Genomic DNA, 25452 nt, shown 5'->3' on the forward strand with positions numbered 1-25452 from the left:
AGACAAATAGAATTAATACTAAAATTCTTGAATATTAAATTAGGGTTCTTGAGAAAATTTGAGAGAAATGCAAATTGAATGTTATTTAGATCAATTGGGTTAGAAACTTATAGTAGATGGCAACATATGAAAAATTATGCCAGGAATTGAAATAAAACTTAATATAAAAAAGATACTAAGAACCAGCAACAATGGTGGAAATTGAGAGAATTGTGGATTTTCATATGTGTATGTTTAATTGTGTTAAATTAATGCATGATGATTTATTAATGATGATTTGAAAGAAAAGGCATATCACTCTTGTTGTGTGTGTTTCGGCAAACATTTCATAATATTCTTTTTATTATGTAAATATTATATTTTCAGGTTCTTCTCACTCAAGAAAGGAATAGTAGGGCCTGATAGGTTATTTATTAATAGTTCTAGGTAATGGTTGTAATAAAAAGCATGTTAAGTAGTATATTTTGAGATAGTATGTATAACTTTCTTAAATTTCATAAATTGTATCTTAATATTTACATTTGGAGATGCACTTAAATTTATCTCAAGTATTAAGTTAGTAACTTAAATTCATGGTTTTGCATATTAATTGTTAATTATATTTAATGGTGATATGAAATGAATTTAAAAAAATGCATAATTGGAATTGTTGAATGGCAATGATGAAAGGTGAAAATTATAGGTGTTGATGTCAAATTGAGATCCAAGATGATTGGATCAAGTTCATATGTTGTCATTGTTTGCTTATTTTCAAGAATATAAAGATTAGGATTATTTTGATTTATAGGAAAACTCTGCCGAAATTCTGGTAAAAATAAGAGACAATATTCAAAAATGAGAATAAACTAGAAATGGTTATTAAGAAGAAAAAGAAAAATTACAGTAATCATTTGATCTATAAAGAAATTAGTTTGAAACTTGAATATATAATAATGGAGGTGTTATAACAAGTCTCAACATCTCACACTTGTAAGGATCGGTAGACAAATAGCAACGTTAACATAAGCACTATAAAAATGAGATGTTTTGATATGATTTATGTCTTGTCAAATGTATATCTTATAAAAGTTTTGGCTCAACTCGTCTATCACTAAAGATTTTTTAGGTTTCTAAATTATCTAAATTACTAATAGAGTAACCCAACCTCTTAACCTTATGTTTTTTTCATGTATAAAGTGAGTTCCAATCTTAGTAAAAGTACAAATGAGCATGATTGGATATAAGTCATACTCACTACTTAAGTCTTCCTAACTAATCTTAAAAAATACGAGCTCACGTCCAAAGCTTTTATTGGTTTTTGTAGTGCGTGAAAACTTAAAAAATAATGTGTATGCACATTCAATCCAACAAAGTTAAATAACATTGGACAATATAAATAAAATAAATGCTAAAAAATAAATGACAAAAAAGGAAGTGAAAAAAAAAAACACTGGCATATAGGCATAACCCTAGGGTCCATAATAGAGTTGTCATGTTGTCGCTACCCGATATAATTTAGACCTTTAAATGTAAAGGAAAATATGGAAAATGGAGTCTCCACCTATGTTTTAGGAAAGTTAAGAATCCTAAAATATGCACTGGTTCCAAAATTTTAAGTATAGAGTTAATAATGTTTAAAAGAAGATAAGCATCCCCCTTACAACATCATTTATGGAGAAAGGTTATCTTCATTATGTTTTTTTCTCATAAAGTTGTTTTATGCATGCCATTTATTGTCCAACTTATGTCTAAGCTTATTTGTGATTAATTTATTATTGATTGACATTTGTTTGAGTTAGCGTCAGACCCTAAATCAAGAGTCTCGCAACTTAACAATTGTTTTATTTAATTTTTATATTTTTAGTAAAGAAATACATCTCACTAAACCTACATCAGTCTTCAAAATTAGAAGACTTGTTGACTTAACCATTTGAAAAGGATTAAATGAAACTTGATAATAACTTATCAAAAACTCGTCAAAAATTCTTCAACGTAATTTTAAATGCACTTTAAGTTTAAATCATGTGTTAAGTCTAGGTTGGACCCTAAAACTTGCAAACTCAATGACCTAACCATTCAAAAAGCTTAAACAAAACTTGTAAAATTCTTGATGAAAACTTGTTGACATAATTTTGAGCTCATTTTAAGTTAAAAAAAACACAGGGTTAGGCTTGTGTAGGTCCTTAAAACTATGAGACTCGTTAACTTAACTGTTAAAATCTTTAAAAACAAAACTTGATGAAAACTCATCAACATATCTTTAAGAGACCGTTTGGTATTGTGGTTGGAACTGAGTTTCGTTCCAACCACAAAAAATAATCGTTTAGTAACCATTTGAAACGTAAATTTTAAAGATGGGTCCCACTAAAAATTAAGTTTACATCGCCGGTTTTGTGAAGCAGAAAATTGTTGTTTTTCAATTCACTTTTGCCCGCTGCTGCCAAGGGAAAGGAAAAAGGGCCAACCCAATTTCTTATTTACTTCCTTCCTTCTCAGCTCAAGTAAGAATATTTCCTTGGCAATCATCTGCATATTGCCAAGTGGATTCACCCGGCACTGGAGGGTTATTATTCATGTGAATGTACCCCCGCTATTTATGTGAACAATGTTTATTGAACCGTGTCCAACCTAAAAAAAATTATTTTTTTTTAAATTATGTTTACTTAAAAATTATTGTTTAGTATCGTTTAATAACACTATATAAATTAGAAAAAAAAAATCGCATAAATTTGATCGCAATTTCAATTTTATAACCTTAATTTGAAAAGCATGTATAACCAAACACATTAAACTACTTTTTCTTCAACCTCAATTTCAACCATAGTTTTAACCAAATCAACCTCAACTAAAAGTACTTTTTATAAAAACAACTTTTTTAAAACCACAACCACAAAAGCTACCACAATACCAAACACACTCTAAGTTTAGAAACTAAGTGTAAGGTCCACGTTGATCCCTAAAACTAGGAGACTCATCAAACTATCTTTTTTAAAAGCGTAAACAAAATTTGATTAAATCTTAAGGAAAACTCGTCGATCCATTTCTGATCTCACTTGAGTTTAAAAATAAAATATTACATCCACGTTGATTTGTAAAACTAGAAGACATGTCGACCTAACCAATTAAAAAAAAATTAATCAAAATATCATCAACATAACAAAAAATCATTGATTTATTTTTCATTTATAATATGCATATATAAATGTAAGGAAGATAGGACAATAACAAATCAGCAGAGGGTTTAAGTTCATTAAACATGTGATTAGCTTAATTTAGAAATACAAAATTAAAATTAAAATCCACATCCTTTTTACTTGTTGTATGAATTATGTACATGAACTAAAAGAAAAGTGACACTCTTGTCATATATAGGAGTGAGCAAAAAAACCAAAAAACTGATTAAACCGAGAAAACCAGAAAAAAAAAATAACTGAAAAAACCAAATCATAAAAAAAAACCGATTAAATCGATTATAAAAATTAAAAAACAAGCCGATTCTATTCGGTTTTGGTTTTAAAAGGCTGAAACCGAATAAACCAAACCAAACCAAACTGGTTCAAATAAAAAAAATCAATAGTACTATAAATACCTACTTTTCAGCTTTCCCCTTCTCCTTTCTAAACCCTAGCCACCACCCATGTTTCACAATCTTCACCTCTCAACACAGCCCCCGCCCCCGCCCCCATCTTCACTCTCAACCTTTCTTGCCCTTGTTTCTCAATCTTCATCTCTTAGCACACCCCCCCTCCCATCTTCATCTCTTTTCCCTTAACCTTTCTCACAGCCCCCCATCATAGCCTCCCATCTTCATCTCTCATCTCTCAACCTTTCTCACAACCCCCACTCAACATCTTCATCTTTCATCTCTCTCAACCTTTCCTTGAAGCTTTAAACACAACCCCCCTCCTCCCCCAAAGTAGATCTGGTGAACGAACCATCATTATCTTTCATCTCTCAATCTTTTTATCCTTTTGTTTAAGTATAGTCGATTAAGTTCATGGATTAACTAAACAACAGCTTTAGAGCCCCCCTCTCTCCAATCTTTATCTCTTAATTTTTGTCCCTGATTACTTTTTTTTTCTGATTTCTGTAGATCTATTATGTATTCATTTTCTATATTTATTTACAAGGTTGTTGATTTTCCATAATATGCTCATGTTGCAATTACTGTAATGGATGTTGTGAGAATTATTTTTTTCAAATTTTCATTTGACTCTTGTTCTTTCTGGCTTCTTGATTCAGAAAACCTGCTCGATATGCTTGGCCAAGATGAAATCGATTTTTTCTGGTTTTTCCTTTCAATTAACCTAACCGAACCGCATCAAAACTGGTCAGTTTAAACCGATTTTGGTTTGGTTTTGGTTTTGATTTCAAAATGAATAAATAAATCAGTTTGGTTAGTTTTTTGGTAAAAACCGGACCGAACCGAAAATGCTCACCCCTAGTCATATATGACCGAACTAGGCATAAGTTGTGACTTCAAAAGCTATTACTCTTCTTATAAAACAAGACAAAGATTCAAAGCACATTAAAAAAACCATGTGATGACACAAAATCTAAAAGACTTCTCACACTCGAGTTTTGAACTTATTAAAAAAAATAGAGAGAGAACTTTACCTTCATGTTTAGACCACATGTTTGACACCATATGCTTTAAAGAAAAGTTTCATTCTTTGTTATTCTTAACATCTAATATTTAAAATTGAGGTGCATTCAAACATGTAGCATCTAAGAGAGACATAAACAAAGATATTTATCTCAAAGAGGATATGAACTCATACCTGGATGAAGTTGTTGTTCCTGTTGTGAAAGTATTGTTTTTGTTTATGTCATGAGGATGAAAAATTGCTACTCTAAAACCTGGCAAGAATGTCTCTATTGTTGTAATGTATATCCATTATTGTTTCCTTTCTTTTTTTGCAGGCCTTCTTGACAGCCCTTGCAAGCTTTTTTATGTTGAATCTCCATAACTTCTGTAATGAGAAGAACATATACTGATGTCTTCTCATTTTTTTTCTTTTTTTATATTAGATTTTTTTTAATCCCCTCTGTCTTAATTGATATCTATCTACCCTAATTTCATGTATATCCTATTTTTCCTTTTCTTTTCATTTTGTTTTTTCTTATTGTTTTTTGTGTTTTTATTTTAGCCTCTCCCCTCTCTTTTCTAACTGTTTTAGCTTGTTTCTTTATTCTTTTTCTCTTTCTTTTCCCACTATTTACTCTTTTTTTATAGTCATCAAGAAAATACCTAGAGACTCCTTTAATACTCAGTGTTGGTCTTTGATTCCTCCATAAGAATCTCATATGTCCATCTCTCTTTATACAACAATATAAGCCAAGCTTTTTTGTAACATCTTTGCATCGTGGTTCATGGCTTTGAAAGGAGTTTTCTAAGATTTTATCGCATCTGGTTATAAGCAGGGTTTTTTATTGCTTGGTTTGATGGCTATAAAATAGGATAAAAGGGTTGTGTTGTTGCATCTGTAAAATAATTGTGATGGTTAGGGTTTTTACATGTTTTGCGTGGTGTATATTTTGTTGTTGTTTTGTCTTCAATCAAAGGTGTAAGGAGTGTGTTTTGCAATAGTAAAGATAGTACATTTGGTATGGCAAAATGTATAAAATTTATAGCATGAAATGGGGCCTTTAGTGGGGTTTTTTTTTCTAGCTTAAATGAAGAACAAAATGGTGTTGTTTTGGCTTGATCTTGTAGTTGTCAAATAGAATGAAAGGGCTATGATTTTATGGATTGTTTTTTCAATAAAACATAAACTATAAGATCACATTTCTTAAACTACAAATTCTACTAAAAAGAAAAGAAAATGGAGAACTTCTTGCTTCCTTGTAATTTTTACACCAAAAACTTGTGAGAATTCAAGGTTTAAAGCTAAAATAATAGAGAGATGAGTGGTTCAACCTATTAATCACAAGAATCAAAAGAAACACAAGTGAGAGAAATAGAGTCCTGGGGAGAGAGAGAGAGGGAGGGAGGGAGAAGGAAGAGGGGTGGAAATATTTTTTACTGGTTAGCATTCAAAGTTCATTTTATTGTCAAGTGAGTTTTAAACCTAAATCTACAAGTTTAAATGAAGACAAATAGAATTGATACTAAAATTCTTGAATTTTGAATTCGGATTCTTGAGGAAATTTGAGGGAAATGCAAATTGAATATTATTTAGATCAATTGGGTTAGAAACTTAGAATAGATAGCAACATATGAAAAATTATGCCAGGAATTGAAATAAAAATTAATATAAAAAAGATACTAAGAACCGCAACAATGGTGGAAATTGAGAGAATTATGGATATCATATGTGTATGTTTAATTGTGTTAAATTAATGCATGATGATTTGAAAGAAAAAGCATATCTCTCTTGTTGTTGTGTTTCAACCAACATTGCATAATATTCTTTCTATGATGTAAATATTATGTCTTTAGGTTCTTCTCAGTTCAGACAAGAGTAACAGGACCTGATAGGTTATCTATTAATAGTTCTAGGTAATGGTTGTAAAAAAAAGACATGTTAAGTAGTATGTTTTGAGATGGTATGTATAACTCTTTTAAATTTCATGAATTGTATCTTAATATTTACATTTGGAGATGTGCTTAAATTTATCTCAAGTATCAAGTTAGTAACTTAAATTCATGGTTTTGCTTATTAATTGTTAGTTATATTTAATGGTGATATGAAATGAATTTAAAAAGATGTATAATTAGAATTGTTGGATGGCGATGATGAAAGGTAAAATATATAGGTGTTGACTCATAAAACTATCTTTATTAAAAGCATAAACAAAACTTGATTAAATCTTGAGGAAAACTCATCGATGCATTTCTGATATCACTTAAGTTTAAAAATCAAATATTACATCCACGTTGATATGTAAAACTAGAAGACATGTCAACCTAACCAATTGAAAAAGTTAATCAAAACATCATCAACATAACAAAAAATCATTGATTTATTTTTTATTTCTAATATGAGTATATAAATGTAAGGAAGATAGGATAATAACAAATCAATAGAGGGTTTAAGTTCAATAAACATGTGATTAGCTTAATTTAAAAATACAAAATTAAAATTAAAATCCATATATTATTTACTTATTATATGAATTATGTATATGAGCTAAAAGAAAAGTGACACTCTTGTCATATACAACCAAACTAGGCATAAGTTGTGACTTCAAAAGCTATTACTCTTCTTATAAAACAAGACCAAGATCCAAAGCACATCAAAAACCATGTGATGACACAAAATCTAAAAGATTTCTCACACTCGAGTGTTGATCTTATAAAAAAACAGAGAGAAAAAACTTTACCTTCATATTTAGACCACATGTTTGACACCATATACTCCAAAAAGAAGTTTCATTCTTTGTTATTCTTAACTCCTAATATTTAAAATTGTTGTGCATTCAAACATGTAGCATTCAAGAGAGACATAAATAAAGATATTTATCTCAAAGAGGATGTGAACTCATACCAGGATGAAGATTTTGTCGCTATTATAAAAGTATTGTTATTGTTTCTGTCGTGAGGGTGAAAAATTGCTACTCTAAAACCTGGCAAGAATGTTTCTATTGTTGTAATGTATATCTATTATTGTTTCCTTCTTCTTTTTTTGCAGGTCTTCTTAACAACCTTTACAAGGTTTCTTATGTTGAATCTCTATAATTTATGTATATTGATGTCTTTTCATTTTTTTCAGCTTTTTCTAATCCCCTCTCTTTTAATTGATATTTATTTACTCTCATTTAATGTATATCCTATTTTCCTTTTTCTTTTTATTTTGTTTTTACTTATTGTTTTCTTTGTGTTTCTATTTTAGCATCTCCCCTCTCGTTTCTAACTAGTTCAGCTTGCTTCTTTTTTTCTTTTTCTCCTTCTTTTCCCACTATTTACTCTTTTTTTATAGTCCTCGAGGAAATATCTAGAGACTCCTTCAATACTCAATGTTGGTCTTTGATTCCTCCATAAAAATCTCGTATGTCCATCTCTCTTCATACAACAATATGAGCCAAGCTTTTTTGTCACATCTTTGCATCATGGTTCATGGCTTTGAAAGGAGTTTTTTGGGATTTTATCGCATCCGGTTATAAGCAAGGTTTTTTATTGCTTGGTTTGATAACTATAAAATAGGATAAAAGGGTTGTTTTGTTGCATCTGTAAAATGATTGTGATGGTCGGGGTTTTTAGATGTTTTGTGTAGTGTATTTTTTGTTGTATTTTTCTTTTTAATCGAAGGTGTGAGGAGCATGTTTTGCTATAATAAACATTGTGTAAAGATAGTACATTTGGCATGGAAAAATGTATAAAATTTGTAGCATGAAAGGGGCCTTTAGGGGGTTTTTTTTTCCAACTTAAATGAAGAGCAAAAATGGTGTTATTTTGGCTTGATCTTGCAATTGTAAAATAGAATGAAAAGACTATGATTTTATGGATTGTTTTTTCAAAAAACATAGACTATAAGGTCACATTTCTTAGCATGATGTGCAAAAAAAAATATAAGGATTTTTTTTTCTTTTCACATGTTTGTACCAAGTTTACAAGCCCAAAAACACAACAAGAAGTACAAGGGTTTAGTCTTGGAATTTTATGTGATGTTGGTAGCAAAAACTCAGACTGAAATGTATCCTTTTTCACTCATTTTGTAGGCAAAAACTTGAAAGTCAACAAGTGTTTTTATGACTTATTTAGTCGAGATAAAATAACATGAGGGGATGAAGGGAAGAGTTTTTCATATTTGTCAGACATCAAAAAGAAAAGGATTGTTTTTTTTTATCTTTATAATATCCCAACTTTTACAATCATTAACTCGAAAATAATAAATAAAAATGTTAAAAATAGTGAAATGTTCGAGAAGTCAAAATGTTCGGAACACATTTTTCTTTGAATTTTTTATATTTTTACATTTTTTTAGAAAAAAAAAAAAGTTATCAAGACAAGGATTAAAATCAAGTTATAATGAAAACTCATAATGATAAATGAAAGGGTTAAAAATCTCAAAATAACCATGAGTTGATCAAATTGAACTGAGAACATAATTTTTTTAGATATCTTTAACATTCTAGTATTTTTTTATATTTAAAAAAAATTTATAATAGTTACTAGGACAATGACTTTAGTAACAGGATTAATCTAGATGATCTATTCTAAATAATATTGTAGATAAGTAAAAGAATAACTTTTTTTTTTCTCTGAATTCTGGGTTTAAAAAAATAATAACGGGGCCATTTTTTAAATTAAAATACTAAAAAAAGACAAGTGAAATCAACTCTTCAGCATGCATGCCAGCACAAAAGGGAAAAGAATAATCAATCCAAAAGAATAAAAATAATGGCACTCAAATCTTGTAATTGTAGGGACCATCAAGTCCAATAATGACAATGCTACCATCTTGATCTTTTAACCAGCCTTTCAAATACATCTCGTAAAGCATTAAAAGCTAATCCACAATCAAGAAATTATCATACTGAAAAAAACATGAAAAAAAAAAAAACCATAATGTAAGCATAGTAAAAGCTTATCTAAAAATATACATTTATCTTGAAAAAATATCTACACACCAAATTCCCAAGTAACAAAAGTGACGATTAAATTCTAAAGCAGAGGCTTCAGAAAATTAAGACAATTCCACCATTCGAAAACATTAAGGAGGTAGCACTCTTGATTACAAGCTAACTTGAACTCCATGTTCAAGCAAACAAGTTATTTAACATGTCAAACCCTTGAAACACGAGCAATTCACTCAATCATCTCCTCGTCGTCGTCGTTGTCAACAATCTCCTGAATTCTCATCTTTTTCACTTTCTGGGCAGCATCATCCCTTGGGGCATTGGGAATTTGAATCAAAACATCAGTCTTCTGCCCGGTGGTTGCATTAACGAGCCCACCATTCTTCTCCACACGATAAACCAAGTCCTGTCCCTCTGGGCCTGCATCTATGTACACAGTAGAGTTCTCATCAATCTCTTCTCTCACGAGCATTCTCGATAGCTCTGTTACCACCTTCCTCTCGAGCCATCTCCTTATGGGTCGTGCACCATAGACCTAAAACAAGAGATAGACGACGTGAGCTCCTTCATCAAAACAGAGTACATAACAAGTGACAGAATATGGTGTAAGAACACTCACGGGATCATAGCTTTCTGCCAAAATATGATCCAGGGCAGCATCTGTAACTGCCAAAGCAATGCCCCTCTCAGCAAGGCGGCTGGCAACGTCCTTCATTTGTAACCTTGAAACCTTTCTCAGTTGGTCATGAGAGAGTGGATCAAAAACCACAATCTCATCAAGCCGGTTTAGTAACTCAGGCCTGAACTGCTTTCTCACCTGTCAGAAAAAATCAATAAATGACAGCAAGTTGATATCTCAACTTTCTTCAAGCAACAAGCCTACGACAAAACCCATCAAGACTGCACGACCGAATTTATAGAGCATTAAGCTTACCTCTTGCATCACTCTGTCTCGAGCAACTTGCATGGAACACTTGCCCAGCAGTCCAGACAGAAGGTGCTCCGCTCCAAGGTTGGAAGTCATGATAATCACTGTGTTTCTGAAATCTACAGTGCGGCCTTGACCATCTGTTAACCTTCCATCATCAAGAACTTGAAGAAGAGTATTAAAGACAGAAATGTGAGCTTTCTCCACTTCATCAAACAGCACGACGCTATAAGGCCTCCGCCTCACGGCCTCTGTCAGCTGCCCACCTTCCTCATGTCCCACATACCTGAAACACAAACACACGGGTGAGATATTTTATCCATGCAACCTTACAGAATAGAGAAAAAGAAATAGATGAGAAGTAAGTACTTACCCAGGAGGAGCACCAATAAGTCGAGCTACTGAGTGTTGCTCCATGTACTCTGACATATCGATCCTCACTAGTTGGTTTTCATCATCAAAGAGCTGTTCAGCAAGAGCCTTGGCTAGCTCAGTCTTGCCAACACCAGTTGGACCCAAGAATAGAAATGAGCCAGTCGGCTGTTGAGGCCTGCCTAAACCAGCCCTTGACCTCAGCACAGCCTCTGCAACAGCATTGACCGCTTGGTCCTGTCCTACCACTCTATGATGCAACCTGTCTGCAAGCCCGATTAGCCTCTCCTTCTCATTCTGGCCAAGCCTTGTGACAGGAATGCCAGTCCACCGACTCACTACTTCTGCAATGTGGTCTGGTCCAACAGTTTCTGTCAGCATCAAGTTCTCGTCAGTTGTTGATCCTTCAAGACGTGCTATGGCAGCTTCCACTTCCTCCAGCGCCCCGTAGCGCAAATCAGCAACTCTGGCTAAATCGTATCTTCTTTCAGCCTCTTGTATGGAGAAATGTATCTCCTCTCTCTTCTGCTTGAGCCGCCTGATCTCATCAATCCTTTCTTTCTCCTTTTTGTATTTCATCAGCAAGGGCTGAAGCTTGTCTCTCAAGTCGTCAAGTTCTTTTACAACCTGAAAAAGCATCAATATTGTCAGATTTACCATGAGAGAGATATAAAGCAGAGCACATAATTGATTTCCAGATCTTCTTTTAAGGTGCGATTCTTACTTCAGCCAGTCGAGCTTTGCTAGCTTTATCCTTCTCCTTCTCAAGAGCATGAAGTTCAACTTCTAGTTGCATTCTCTTCCTTTCAAGGCTATCAATTTCTTCAGGCTGACTATCAAGTTGGACCCTGACATTCGCACAAGCTTCATCGACTAAATCAATTGCCTTATCAGGCAGATGACGACCTAAACACATCAACCGAAAAGACCAGCATTTATTATCTCGCCGAATGATCCCAAAATATCAATCAATTATGCATGAAAATATACTACCCTTCAATAAAAATCACCAATTCCAAAATTACTGGTGCATATTAAAACCTGAAAGTGGAATTGAACTGTTAAAACGTACCTGTAATATATCGACTTGATAATTGAGCTGCAACCACAAGGGCTCTGTCCTGAATCCGAACACCATGATGACCCTCATACTTCTCTTTCAATCCTCGAAGAATGCTTATTGTGTCTGGAACACTGGGCTCAGCCACATAGACTTGTTGGAACCTCCTCTCAAACGCAGCATCTTTCTCCACATATTTCCTGTACTCTTCCAGGGTTGTGGCACCAATGCACCTGAGCTGACCTCTTGCAAGCATTGGCTTAAAAAGGTTGGCGGCATCCATGGACCCCTCTGTTCGACCAGCACCTAGAACAAGATGAATCTCATCAATAAACAGAATCACCTTCCCCTCAGCTTCCTCCACTTCTTTCAACACGGCCTTTAACCTCTCCTCAAATTCCCCTCTATATTTTGCGCCAGCAACAAGGGCACCCATATCCAAGGCAATGAGCCTGACATCAGCAAGATTACTTGGAACATCCCCTCTCACAATCCTTTGGGCCAAACCTTCAACAACTGCGGTTTTTCCAACTCCTGGCTCTCCAATAAGGACAGGGTTGTTCTTCGTTCTCCGTGACAGAATCCTGACAACCCTCCTGATCTCCTCATCTCTTCCAATAACAGGATCAAGCTTTCCCGCGCCTTCCACAAGATCTCTCCCATAAGTCTTCAATGCCTGAAAATTAGTATCCCCAGAAGCATTCTCCACCTTCTTCCCTTCCTTTCCTCGGAGTTTCTCTACCTCGGATTTCACTGTGGAAGCGGAAACTCCGACTTCTTTCAACAAATCTCTTATTTGGGAGTCCTCGAGAAGGCCTAAGATCATCTGATCAACAGCTAAATAGGAGTCCCCGCGTGATTTTTGTAACGCTTGAGAACGCCTTATCACCTTAATAAGACTAGTGCTGGGCGGAACTTCATCAGGAGGTGGAGACTGAGATGGGAGTTTCTTGAGGACTTGATTGAAAACTCTTTCTGCTGCCTGGGCAGTATTCTCACCATCACCGGCATTGGCAACCGCTTGTCTCAAGATTCCACTAGGGTCTGAAATAAGGGCCACAGCAAGATGTAATGGGGTTATCTGGGCATGACCAGCACCCACTGCCAACTCGTGAGCTGTTGCAAGGGCCTCGTTGGTCTTGTGTGTGAACTTTCCAGGATCCATTGATTCTTTAACTTCAAAGTCCTTTCTTCAAGCGAAGGAAACCAACGACAACGGTTTTGGAACTGATCCTAAGAGATAAACATGACAGCCATGTAAGATTTTTCCAAGAATATACAATATAGTTGTATTACAACTACTAGCCACTAGCACGTATACTTGCAATAAGAATAAAAGAAAACAAAAAAACAAAAAAAGGCGTTGCTGTCGCCGTTCGGAATGCGGAAAGCACAGAACAGAACAGCGCTAAAACTAGAAAATGAGATTAAGGAGAAGGAAAGTGTAATTCTAATTCCAGCGTACCTGATCAATTAACGAAACGGATGTCTTCTTTCAACTAGCTCCTTGCCCTAAAACTAGAGCTGAATCTTCGATTGTTGAATCTGTTTCCGAGTTGAGTTTGGTACTCCCTTTTTTTTTTCTGCTTGGAATGAAGCGAGAATGAATGGATTGAGGTGTGTTTTGAAGAGACGAGAGAGACATCTGGAAACCAGTAGATACGAGGCACTGGAAACTACTAGAAAGGTATGGAAAAACATATGCTCGCATGCTCTCACACCTCTCCCCTCCTGTCTTGTCGCTACAGTAATAAACTAGTCGAAGCTTATAAAAAAAAAAAAAAAAAAAAAACAAAACATTGAAAGATGGATTAAATAAATTATCTTTTAACTAGTCTTAAGCTTATCTTTAAAAAAAACAAAAACTCTGACCAGTTTATTTTCTAAAACAATTAAAAATATAAAGTAAAAACATATTTAATTAAATAAATTAATAATTTATGTAAATAAAAAAAATTAAAAGATGGATGTTGGAAATGTGGTTGCAGTTGCTTTTAAAAGTGTTTTTTACTCGAAAATTTATTAAAATAATATTTTTATTTTAAAAAAAATTATTTTTGATATCAGCGCATAAAAATAATCAAAAACACCAAAATATATTAATTTGAAGTAAATAAAAAAATAAAAAAATTTCAAATTTTTTCAAAAGTGTTTTTTGAAAATAAAAAGCAAATAGGGTTTAATATCGCAATACAGGTCATTTACTCGATTGTGTTTAGTGAATTTATTTATGGAAATTAATCTGTAATAGAAATCAATACACACATAAAATTTATTGAATAAAAAAATTATGCAATGCTATACATGTTAAAATATTGTAAAAAATATATATGTTTTTAATTTAAAATATAAATTTAATCTGTATAAAATATATATAAAAAAATTATAAACGAATCATATTAACCTCATGAAAAAATAAAACACACTCAATATAATAAAAAAATAATTTTTATTTTAAAAAGTTTAAATAAGTCTAAAAAAAGCACATAGAAGAGATATTAATCAAAATATAAATTAAAACATTATCTTTAAATATACATATAAAAAGTTGTAATTTATCAAAAAAAATAAAAGATGAGGCCAGGCACTATGGACCTAGTAAGCCAAGCTTAGTACCTGGCCCACAAAAAAAGTTCTCTATCACGTGATCCTTGACTCCTTTTTTTTTTCTAAGATTAATGAGGAGGACGACGTATTGTCGGCTCCATCCAATGGCAAAATATATATGATACTTCATCTGAAATCTTTAAAATTTGGTTATTGTGGTGGTTGGAAAAATAAAATTGTTGATTGTTTTCTTCTAGAAACTCATTTTTAACCTAAAACAACACTATAAATATTGTTAAACAAATTCATAACCTTAGAAAACAAAACAAACTGCTTTAAAATCCAAAATCAACCCAAAAAAATCTTTTTAAGCTCATATCAATTTTTTCATGCACTTTCAAGGTCCAAAAAACATCCAATTAAAACTTTTCTCATTATATGGAGCTGTTTGATACAAAAATCAATTATTTTAGTGATTAAAATCATTGCAACGATAATTTTTTCTCTTTAAACTATAACCAATAAGACTCTTTCTCTCTCCTCATACCTAAAAAATATTGAAAAATAATGAAAATAAAATTTGATATTAAAATTAATTTTTTAAAAAATTAAAATAACCAATCAACTAATGGATTAAAAAATTAAGGGTCTAAAATATACTTTTCAAATAAATTCTAAAAACCCGTCTATATTACTCTACTTCAATCTTATGTCTTTGATTCAACATTTTCTCTGAAAAACATTATGAGAAGATAAAGAGGAAGAAGATCTACGATAAAAAAAAAGTCACGGCAGTTTATATTATAGACAATAATAAAAGTATGAATAAATAATTAAATAAGTGAGTAGAAAAAAGTAAAAGAATAAAATTTCCTCGATTCACCTAGAACAAAATACTCTTTCAAGTTTCATGATTAAGAGATTGTGCCCCACGCTACTTTTCTAACATTTCACCATCTTAAACAAATTTATAATATATATTAAATTAAAATAATAAATAATAAATTTCTTTTTAAAAAATTGAAATAAGATTAACGAATAGAAATATGATCTAAAAAAATAATCGATCAACAATCCAACTTATTTTATGTATAATATACTAAGGGTAATATATCTTTTTTTTTATATAGTTAATTTTTCTATCTAGATTCTCGCATACTATTTATTTTCATAATAATTATAATGTTACATAACAACTTCTAAACTCTATAGTCATAATTTTATAATTAATTTTTTTTTTTAATTTCAAGAGATAACTTCACCACTATATGTAGTGCATGTGATGATATAGAATGAAGGATGTTATAAGAAAAAAAAATTATTTGTAATGAAAAACTAACAAAAATATCAAGTTAAATTACAATAAGATATGACTATATAGGAACTTAATGTTAGATTCTTAAAAAGAAGGGTTAACTAATTATTTAATGGATTAAATATTAATTTACTCTTCTAAAATCAATTGGAACTAATATTTCTAAACAAATGGAATTACATAGAAAATTTACCCATTTATTAATAGCTTGTTTGAAAATGTGGTTATAATTCCTTTTTTAAAGTACTTTTCGTGCAGGAAATATATCAAAATGATATTTTTTTTTATTTTTAAAAAATTATTTTTGAGATCAGACATCAAAACGATCCAAAACATACAAAAAATAATTAATTTTTAGCAAAATTAAATTAAATTTTTTTTAGAAATGCAGGTACAACCGCGTTTCCAAACGCTCGCTTAGCATTTTAAAAATGCTTTTGAAAAAATTTAAATTTTTTTTATTTTTTTTTTACTTCAAATTAATATTATTCTAGTATTTTCTGATTATTTTAATGAGTTGATATCAAAAATAATTTTAAAAAATAAAAAAATATTATTTTAATACCTTTTAAAATAAAAAATACTTTTAAAAACAATCACAACCAAACTTCTAATTACACCATAGTTGCACATAAATAATACAATAGTTGTGAAACTTGTTTAGTATGGTTGTGGTTGTTTTTAAAATAATTTTTTATGTTAAAATACATGTTAATGATTTATTTTTTTATTTTTTTTAAATTATTTTTGACATTAGTACATCAAAATAATTTAAAAATATTAAAAATATATTAATTTAAATTTAATAAAAAATAAAAAATTTTAATTTTTTTTAAAAACTTTTGAAATACGAAAACAAACAGGATATCAGATGTTGTCATATTATTCACAGACATCATGTTGTCAACCAAAGTAAAAACGCTTTCGTTTTGAAGTACAAAAGCCACGGCGGCTTCGGGCTCCAAAACTTTCTAACATCTCTCTCTCTGTTTCGATTCAAAGCCCTAAATAATCAGAAGAAGAAGAGAAAAGATGGAGATGGCTCCAAAGTGAATTGGAAACTGTGTGTCCGAATTGAGATTGATCTCGACTGTTTCTTGGAAATCTAATAAAGATTGATAGAGGTTGGTATGTTCGTTCATCCCTTCCATTTTTTCAATTTCTTTTTATGATTTCCGTTATAATAATACATATTATACGTTTTCTTCTCTTCCCAGCCAAAATGTCTATGGCTACTCGTATTCACTTAAACTCTCTCTCTCTCTCTCTTGTGTAGCTCCCTCCACCAGTGGAAGGAAGGTTGGTCTCTGTGAAGGTGTGATAGAAATATTCTTACGCAGACTCATTTCCAACCACCTTTACTGTTGCGCCACTTGTTAGTGTTCCCGGAAATAGTAATTTTTTTGCTGAAAAATCTTGCATGAGAGAAAAATGGATGGAAAGTTGGAAATGTCCCTCGATAAGCTACCTGTCAAGCGCTTGGAATCCATCGAAGAAAATGGCTTCGAACGTTTTCCTACGTATGCTATTTCTTATCGCCTTCATACCTACCAGTTGTGTTTTCTTAGCTATCTGTATTGTGATTGTGTATGTAAATGAAAAGTAGTTAGGTCCGATTAACTCCATTGACCATAGTAAGAGCTGTTAAACTTGAGCGTCAATTAACAAACATGGAGTTCGAAATCCTCTATGAAAAGGTTAACTCTGTTGTTCTCTTCATTTACTCCGTAGTCAATTAGGTTCCAGGAAGATATAGGGAACTAGTGAGAAATAGATTTTATGGTTTAGCGATGATTAATGTTTCTTCGATTGTTTGTTTCCGGGGTTACAGTGATATTGGATATGATGAGAAGCAAGTGTCGCTAATTCGACGAATAGATTTTGCTTGGGCGGTGGAGAAAGAAGACAAAGAGAAGAAACAGAAGAAAAGGCAGAAGAAGAGCTCCAGAGAGAGCTCATCTACAACAACACCATGGCCTTGGCAAAACATGGTGGAGAACTTGCGCTTAGCTCATCAAGAACTCTCTGTCATTATTGATCTTATCAATACGGTGAGAGTCATCATCATTTCATCTGCAACTCATTGTTCCTGTATCCTCTTTCTATTTACTTTGTGATTTTTGTAAGAAGTTCCTGAATTGCTGTTTATTAGCCATTCTCTTTTGATGAATATGCACTTCAAGGAAGATATTTCTGACCGCATTATGAACCATCAACTCAGTGTAACGTGATTTGTATATTTCTGTGACTAAATATGAGCCTTTTGGATTGGCATTTTGTGCTAGTAGAATTTGGGTTGTTCAGGAAGTCTGGGAAAGCTAAGAAATTGATTGGACACAAATTGAACTTTTTTCTTATTAGGAGTTAGGATAAAAAATGTTAACAACTCTACTGAAACTCTTATTTGGAGTACGTGTGGATGCTATTTTTCAGAAGAGTTGAAAATGTGCTGCTTGTTATCAACCTGTAACGTAGCATGAAATTTTTTGAATATTTTGCACTTTACTTATAAAAGCATAAAGAGTTTTGACTATCTTCATTGCTTGGTATTGGTTTGTTTTTGTTTGACATACTCTCTTCTCAAGCTTTTTGGAAAAGCATGCTGATGCCTTACATGTGTGTATGAATTAGTTTGCTCTGTGTTTTTTTTTTTTTTTTTGAATAATGTATAGGTTGAAGCTAATGATGCTGTGACAGTAGCTGGGATGACCAGGCCAAAGCCATTACCCAATGAGATTCTGGCTGACCTTGCTGTATCAACAGCAACCAAGCTACAGTGCTACCGGGTATGTTTTTCCTCTTTTCTTTCCCTTTTGGGGCAATATGGAAGGAAGATGGTATGCAGTAGCTTTATTGCACCTTCTCCTTCCAATTCCATGTGATTTACAAATCAGGCCTAGTGTTTTGTCTCTAGAGCTGCTAACAATGATGACTTTTTGTTTTGAATGATTTCTTTAAAGCTGTCTTTTATTCCCTGACATTCTGATTACATCTTTTAGTTGTTGACTTGTTCCATTTATTTCTTTGAAAGAATCTTGGTAAATATTTTAAGCAGTCCGCCAAAGCTTTGGAACAGCAAGTTGCCAGGGAAGCAAGATTTTATGGTGCTTTAATCAGGTGCGTTTGCTTTGTTAATCTCTAAATGTTGAATTCATCACTTGGTTATAATTATTGTACTGTAAAGAATTGGTGGATGTATAAGAAGTTCCTTTTGCTTCTCTCCATGCAAACACTATATTCTGAGGCTGTGTTTGAGTAGTACCATGTGAGCTTATTATCTCTTTCTGTCTCTTTCTTCTGATATTGGATAGATTACAGCAGAACTGGAAAGTCAAACGGCAGCGTGTGGCAGCAATTGCTCCTGGAAATGAAGGCTTCATGATTGATCTTTTTGATAATTCATTATATGATTCAGTTGCAGTATTCCAGCCATCTTCTCTGTCCACAATTCGCATTGATCATGACTCAGACGGCATGCTAGCCATAAATTTACCTTCAAAATCCTGTCATTCTCTTGTTTTTGGTTTTCTCAGTGGGCATTCTATTGTTCCAAAGAAATCCAATAAGATTAAAACCCATGGCTCACTCAAGAATCCATCTAAAAAACCTGAGAAAGAATCTTTAAGTGATAACGAATGTGTGAAGGATACACACTTACTGCTTCGTAAGGTTCATCGAACCATTTTTGATGAACAGGTAGCTTCTCTCTTTTAATCTTTCTGATGTTGCTTATCCATTTCAGTTTTATAAACCTTCAGTTCTTATGGTTCTAGGTGTTTGATATGGTGAACCGTGGTGCAGTTAACCAATCATCTGGACTCAATGTTACTGGAATACAAGAAAATTATCTACAATTGTGCATAGGTCCTGGCATTTCTATATTTATATCTGTTGTGCCATCTGATCAGGGTGATCAAGCAATTGATAGTGAAGGCCCGGAGAACTTAGAATCTGCAGTTGTACCTTTAGACTCGTTTGACGGAGTGAAGTTAGCTGAAGAAAAGCACAACAGTCTTACTAAAAAGCCTAGATTTCCTAACTGCATTACTTATGAAATATATCTCAAACAGATATTTCATGAGTATGTATTTGTAGAAGCAAAGGGTAGACCTTCTTTCACTGGTACTCGCATGCCTGGTCAACCAGCAAACGATGGATCTGGTCTTCTCAGTCATTTCTGTTTGTCTCTCTCTCATAGAATAATTTCGAACAAAGTTCTTATGGAGTTGGAAAACGTGGTATGTCCAGATTACTTGTTAGACATGGATTAATCCAAAGTTTTTTGGCAGTGATGCATTGTTGAACTTCTCCTTGGTTTCTATAGGTTTGCAGAGTGCCATATCTTCATTTGATATCTCACCCCACTTGGCATTCTCGGTCATCTGCATGGACAATCTTTATGAAGATTCCTCCATCCATTCTCCATGCAAGCTCTCAAACCCGGACGCCGGACATCCAAAACATGAAGAATGTTGTTAAATCAGAGTTTTGGACTAAGGTTGTGGTACATGATGATTGCATTAACATTGAAGCAGAAGGAGCTCCTAATGTTGTCGGACTATTTAAAGACAGTTCTGATGATATATGTTCTACCAACAAATATGACTGCAACTTGGATGATCTTCCTGTGATAATCCTGCAGCAGGTTTGTTGCCACATCCAATATTTCTGATTGTGTCTCCTGCTTTTATGATGTTAGGAATAAATGTAGGAGTCAAACTAGACTCTGCCCTGCATTTATATTGATCTGAGCTTCCCCAGGTAAAAGAAGATTCAGACTTTAGAATAATAAGAAAAGGCAGTTGATGTGGAAGTTCTTTACAGCTTTTCTGATACTATGAAGCTGGAATGAAACACTGGTGGCAATTAGTAGACTTTATTGATAACTTTAGTCCATGTCTTAAAAGGTGGTTATTAAGCTTGTAATGCCATATTTCCAACCTTGGAATAAAAAATTACCATAGAGGAGTCCGGGTCCCAATTAATTCTCCCTATAAAAGAACACATCAGGTCATCTTTGTATGATTTTTGCTGTCAGATCATGTTTGGCATTTTTTTGTTCTTATTTTTATTTTTATTTTTATTTTTAATTTCTGTGGTTTCCTGTTTCTTGTCTTGTATCAAAATAAATGTGGTGCAATTCATACATCTCAGTTACTTGAAGAAGCATTTGTATAGAAGAACCCTAGGCAAATGGACATTAGAAGATGTAGCATTGTTTTGACAACGGATTCTGTTTGCAATTCATACATCATGTACTGTTGCCCTTCACTCTTTATGTATTTTTCTGTTCCTGAAGAATGACTGGCAATGAGGATACACATACACAGATTTACTGATTGTTACACATACACAGATTTACTGATTCTCAAATTGTTAATTTCTTGTCCTGGGTTTGTGATAGGTTGCAAGCCAGGTTATTCGCTGGCTTCATGAGGAAGCGCTTGCAGTGGGAATAAAAGCAAACCGTGACTTTTTGTGTTTGTCCTTTGAGTTGGAGCAGGGTGAGATTCTTAACCTCGTGGCACACGTGGACCCAGAAGATACTCAAGGATGCATCTCCTGGTGGTTGACAATGGAAGACGGTTTTGCAGAGGAGAAGAAACTTCATATGAACATTGCGGACAGTGCATCCGAATATAGGAAGTTCTTGGGATATTTACCGTTGGATGTGCTATACTCAACACTGATGGATTTAGTTAGTTTGTGCGGTGGTGGGAGCCATTGAGAAAGCACGTCTTTCTTGACTGATTAACTGAAGAGACTTTAGAGACCACACTATTGTGCATAATTTCGCTGCGGAATCTAATTTTGGACGCGTAACCATGAACTGGTCATTTCGAAGTTCATGCTTCATGGTGGTCATGTTTTTGGTGACATAGATAAATCTGAATGGTAGAGATGGTCATCTCCATGGTCTGACGGAGTGAAAATATAACCTTCCATGATTCCCTGCAAGCAGCCACGAAGTCCAATTCATGTATGTTGCTAGATTTCGTAGAATTATCTTATAGAGGTGTCTTTGTCCCTGTATAATTTGAGCTTACAAGTTTCTGGAAAGATTTTTGCTTACTATTTCTTTCTTGTGTTGTGTATTTATTTATCTATTTTTCCAAATGACAAAAGTAACAAGCATGCTACCCAAGTGAGAAATCCCACAAATATTACTGCAACGGAGAAGAAGATCCATGTGGAGAGCGGGAAATAGGAGACATATTGACACCAATGGTCTCTGAGCATTGATGCTGAATTCTGGCAATCTCTTGATAAGAGTTCCATGCAGCGAATTCAATGGCTAATCAGCATCTGTTGAATCTTGCAGTATTTTTTATTCTTTTGGCCGAAAGAGAAATGGCACATGGTTGGATAACACATTGTGTGAGATTATGTCTTGTTTGTTTTAATAGTGTTTTTAAAAAAAATTAAATTTTTTTTAATTAATATATATTTTTGTATTTTCAAATTATTTTAATATATTAATGTTAAAAATAATTAAAAATATATTATTTTGATATATTTTTTTATTGAAAAACAATTTAAAAATTAACTATAATCAAACTTCATTCCAAACACGCTTTAAACTCAGCTGCCAACAATGCTTTGGAAGTGGAGGGAATGAATTTTGAAAGGCGGAAAAGGAGTAGAGAAATTCAACATGACATTTTTGTTTTTTTGTAGGAAAGTTATTGTTTTATTTAACGTCTAGATAAGGTTTTATTGAAAAGAAGACAACCAAATAATTGTTCCCCCGTGTTTCTTTATAAAGTTTAGGGCTCTTTATTCATCAATTAGATATATACTGATAATCAAGCAAAGTATATATTTCAAACTTTAAATATGTATTTATTCCAAGCAGCACCATGCTAGAAAGAAGAATAAATAAATAAAAAAGAAGAAGAAGAAACTGAAAACAAGAAAGTACATAAAGCAAAAAAGCAAGTAAATAAAAGCTATAAATTACTAGGAAAAGATAAATTGAATTGAATAAATGAAATAAAATTGCATATGTGCAGCTAACTATTTTTTTCCAACTACTAGATGCACTCTTATAACCTAACCCAACATGATGGGTTGACCTATGACTCGAGGCTTATGTCGGGCCAGGTTTCAACAAAATATAAGAAGAATTGACCCGATGTGGCTTAGTCAAAAATCTAGATTGACCCGTGAGCTAGTATATCCGGAAAAAACCTAGTTTTGACTTTTTTTTTCTTTTCAAAATGATGTCATTTTTATTTTTTTATAAAATAAAAAAATTAGATTGACCCAAGTTAACCCATTAAATCCGTGACTCGAGACTTGTCTATTTATATCGGTACAATGTTTGAATTTCATCAAAACATATAATTCTAATCATATAAGGAAACCTTTATCAGATAAGGAGGCATATTAAGTCCTAATATAATCTAAACTTTTCATTTGCTAGTAATCACAAGAATCGTAAAGATGGCTTAGCCCATCAAGAATTAACAAGTTTTATGGAGTATTTTAGACTTTTTATTCGTGATTCTCTATAATTGTTTGGTGGAGGTTCTGTTACTTATAGTTTTAGTGTGCCAGTATAAATTATTATTATTTCAAACTTAATTCTAAACTTGATCTTAGCTTTTCTGGGAATAGTTGGTTTGACTATGGGTTTCTGAATTTTTATATCCACGTGGTTCGCATTAGTTTGTATTAGAGCAAGACTTTAAATTAAGCTATATATATATATATATATATATATATATATATATGCATTCAAAGCTAATAAAAGGTGAAAGAGGGTTGTTTTTTAATAAGATGATTGGGTTTGAGTATATATATGAAAAAAGAGATTTCCTCAACAAATAAGATCTAAGTTGATGTTAAGAGGAGATGGAACATTCTAAATCCTTAAAATACTTAATGATAATTCATATAAAATGGATCTACTATGTGAGTATGATGTTAGTGTTACTTTCAATGTTTATGATATCTCTTTATTTGATGTAAATGATGAGTAATAGATGAATCTTTTTTAGAAGAGAGGGAATGTTGCAATTAAGGCTACATCAAAATATCAATTGCAAGTCCTAATTGGACTCATTACAAGATCAAAGGCAAAGAAGATCAAAATGCATTTAATAGGCTTATTCAGAGTATTTAGAACAAGATAAATTTCTAAGAGGCAACATCTTCAACAAGTGATGATAAAAAATTAATTAATTTAATCATACACAAGAGGGGCTTGATCTATCAGATAATTAGTTTCGGTAATTAAAGGCTTATTTCTTCTAGTATATAATTATATTCTAACAAATATAAATCTTGATTTGATTATTGGATCGAACTAACATTTTATCAAAAGTTATTGTTCTATATTGAATTAAAATTATGACTATTTTCTAGCTTTCTTTGTAAATTAAGACTCTTCAAACTTGATTAATTATTGTTTATAGTCAATTTCAGTCTTTCCTTTTCCTATTTAAATATGAACAATTATTATTCTTATCTTGTTGACACATGAATATTTATTTTTAGTGCAAACAAAATATACATTAAGAAAAGTGGAAAATTTGTATCCTTGTAAAAACATATGTAACATGTTAAAATATACCAAAACCAAATCTCAATTTCAAACCCAATACAAACTCATCACCAACAAATACCATGTCACTCCCTAAAAAGAAAGGGAAGCTCCTATAAAAGTTTAATGGTAAGCTCACTCGCCAACTTGGAGGACAACTCGATTCTATTGGAGGTAAGACCAATATAGTCCTTGATAGATGCTCCCTCATCACTTTCTTAGAACTTTAGTCCTAGCTAAGTGAAAAACCTTAAAAATTGATTGTGAGAGCCATGTTGTTCGAGTTCCAACCTTAGCTCTTAATAGAGTTTTAAAATTAATTTTGAATTTTACATTCAAAATATCATTTTATTTATTCATTCTAGTTACATGTACATATGATATTAAATGACGTGATTATCTAAATATCTAGAATTATCTATTAACTATTATAAATGTACAAGTCATGATAGTGTTGTAATCCAAGTCCAAGTTAATGGGACTTTTATTTCTTATGAGAGTAATATGAAATGAATGTGATATGTTCTCTACACACCTTTTTCCCTTTAATTGTTTTCTAACATGGGTTTGATTTAGTGGAGTGTTTAAGGTATTTGAGCATGTATGTTTAGTAAAGAAGAAGTTTCAAGATTAAATGGACGACCAAGTAGCATCCATAGAATAAAAAAAATAGAGATATGAGATAATAGAGCCCAACAAGGGAATTATAATTTTGCATCAAAAGAGTGATAAAAAAAAAAAAAAAACAAGCAACTAAAAGCTAACAAGACCTCGCATAAGATGAGGTGTGATACAAAGAAAATCACGTGTGAAAAAAAAAACGATAACTCTTCTTAAAAAAAAGATGAAAAATAGCAAATGAGCCACGATAAGAAAAAGACATCATAATAAAAAGTAATTCAAAATATAATGGTCACTTAAAAAGCTAAAATCTTGAACAGAGATGTTTGGCTAAAAGAATGACTAAGACAGTTGCAAGAAAAATCTTCTTAAAATGAAGATGGAAGATCCAAAAAAATAATAACAACAAGGTGGTTGTATAAAAAAATAAAAGAAGACATTAAGTTTTTATTTTTATTTTTATTTTTTGTCATCAACAAAAATGAAAAAAGTGCATCAGTTATTAAAAAATATCCTTTAACCCAATTTAAATTTTAAAAGGTGTGAGATTTTCAAAACTA

General features: G+C 32.3%; 2 protein-coding genes across 5 annotated transcripts; one reads left to right on the top strand and one right to left on the bottom strand.

The window, feature by feature from the left end:
- Positions 1–9477: 9477 nt before the first annotated feature.
- On the bottom strand, positions 9478–13524 carry LOC118033387 (chaperone protein ClpB1). 2 transcript variants are annotated; one of them, XM_035038346.2, is made up of 7 exons: positions 13327–13524; positions 11874–13088; positions 11526–11707; positions 10803–11428; positions 10436–10715; positions 10121–10318; positions 9478–10036 (listed from the first exon to the last, which is right to left on the bottom strand). In XM_035038346.2, the coding sequence occupies exons 2-7, from the start codon at positions 13024–13026 to the stop codon at positions 9731–9733; spliced, it is 2745 nt and encodes a 914-aa protein (XP_034894237.1). In that variant the 5' UTR covers positions 13027–13088; positions 13327–13524; the 3' UTR covers positions 9478–9730. The 2 variants fall into 2 exon arrangements, with proteins under 2 accessions (XP_034894237.1, XP_034894236.1); XM_035038345.2 differs by having other exon boundaries at positions 11874–13094; positions 13327–13523.
- A 3159-nt stretch (positions 13525–16683) lies between these two features.
- Positions 16684–22097, top strand: LOC118033348 (mediator of RNA polymerase II transcription subunit 17). 3 transcript variants are annotated; one of them, XR_004684845.2, is made up of 10 exons: positions 16684–16847; positions 17000–17243; positions 17555–17774; positions 18396–18509; positions 18755–18840; positions 19035–19419; positions 19497–19961; positions 20048–20368; positions 21128–21703; positions 21850–22097. XR_004684845.2 is itself a non-coding variant. In XM_035038295.2 (9 exons), exons 2-9 carry the CDS (start codon positions 17155–17157, stop codon positions 21449–21451), a joined length of 2004 nt encoding a protein of 667 aa, XP_034894186.1. In that variant the 5' UTR covers positions 16684–16851; positions 17000–17154; the 3' UTR covers positions 21452–21802. The 3 variants fall into 3 exon arrangements, 2 of the variants coding, with proteins under 2 accessions (XP_034894186.1, XP_034894185.1); XM_035038295.2 differs by lacking the exon at positions 21850–22097 and having other exon boundaries at positions 16684–16851; positions 21128–21802; XM_035038294.2 differs by lacking the exon at positions 21850–22097 and having other exon boundaries at positions 21128–21802.
- Positions 22098–25452: the final 3355 nt, after the last annotated feature.

Source organism: Populus alba, chromosome 15 (genome assembly GCF_005239225.2).
Source record: "Populus alba chromosome 15, ASM523922v2, whole genome shotgun sequence".
NCBI lineage: Eukaryota > Viridiplantae > Streptophyta > Magnoliopsida > Malpighiales > Salicaceae > Populus > Populus alba.

What these genes read in the sequence shown, in the direction of transcription:
- LOC118033387 (XM_035038346.2), bottom strand. Translation starts at nt 13,026, where the DNA reads ATGGATCCTGGAAAGTTCACACACAAGACCAACGAGGCCCTTGCAACA. An exon ending in CTTATTGGTGCTCCTCCTGG is followed by an intron (nt 10,716 to 10,802) that starts GTAAGTACTTAC and finishes TTTGTGTTTCAG; the next exon opens with GTATGTGGGACATGAGGAAG. An exon ending in TGGCAGAAAGCTATGATCCC is followed by an intron (nt 10,037 to 10,120) that starts GTGAGTGTTCTT and finishes CTCTTGTTTTAG; the next exon opens with GTCTATGGTGCACGACCCAT.
- LOC118033348 (XM_035038295.2), top strand. Translation starts at nt 17,155, where the DNA reads ATGGATGGAAAGTTGGAAATGTCCCTCGATAAGCTACCTGTCAAGCGC. An exon ending in CCAAGCTACAGTGCTACCGG is followed by an intron (nt 18,510 to 18,754) that starts GTATGTTTTTCC and finishes TTTCTTTGAAAG; the next exon opens with AATCTTGGTAAATATTTTAA. An exon ending in TTTTATGGTGCTTTAATCAG is followed by an intron (nt 18,841 to 19,034) that starts GTGCGTTTGCTT and finishes GATATTGGATAG; the next exon opens with ATTACAGCAGAACTGGAAAG.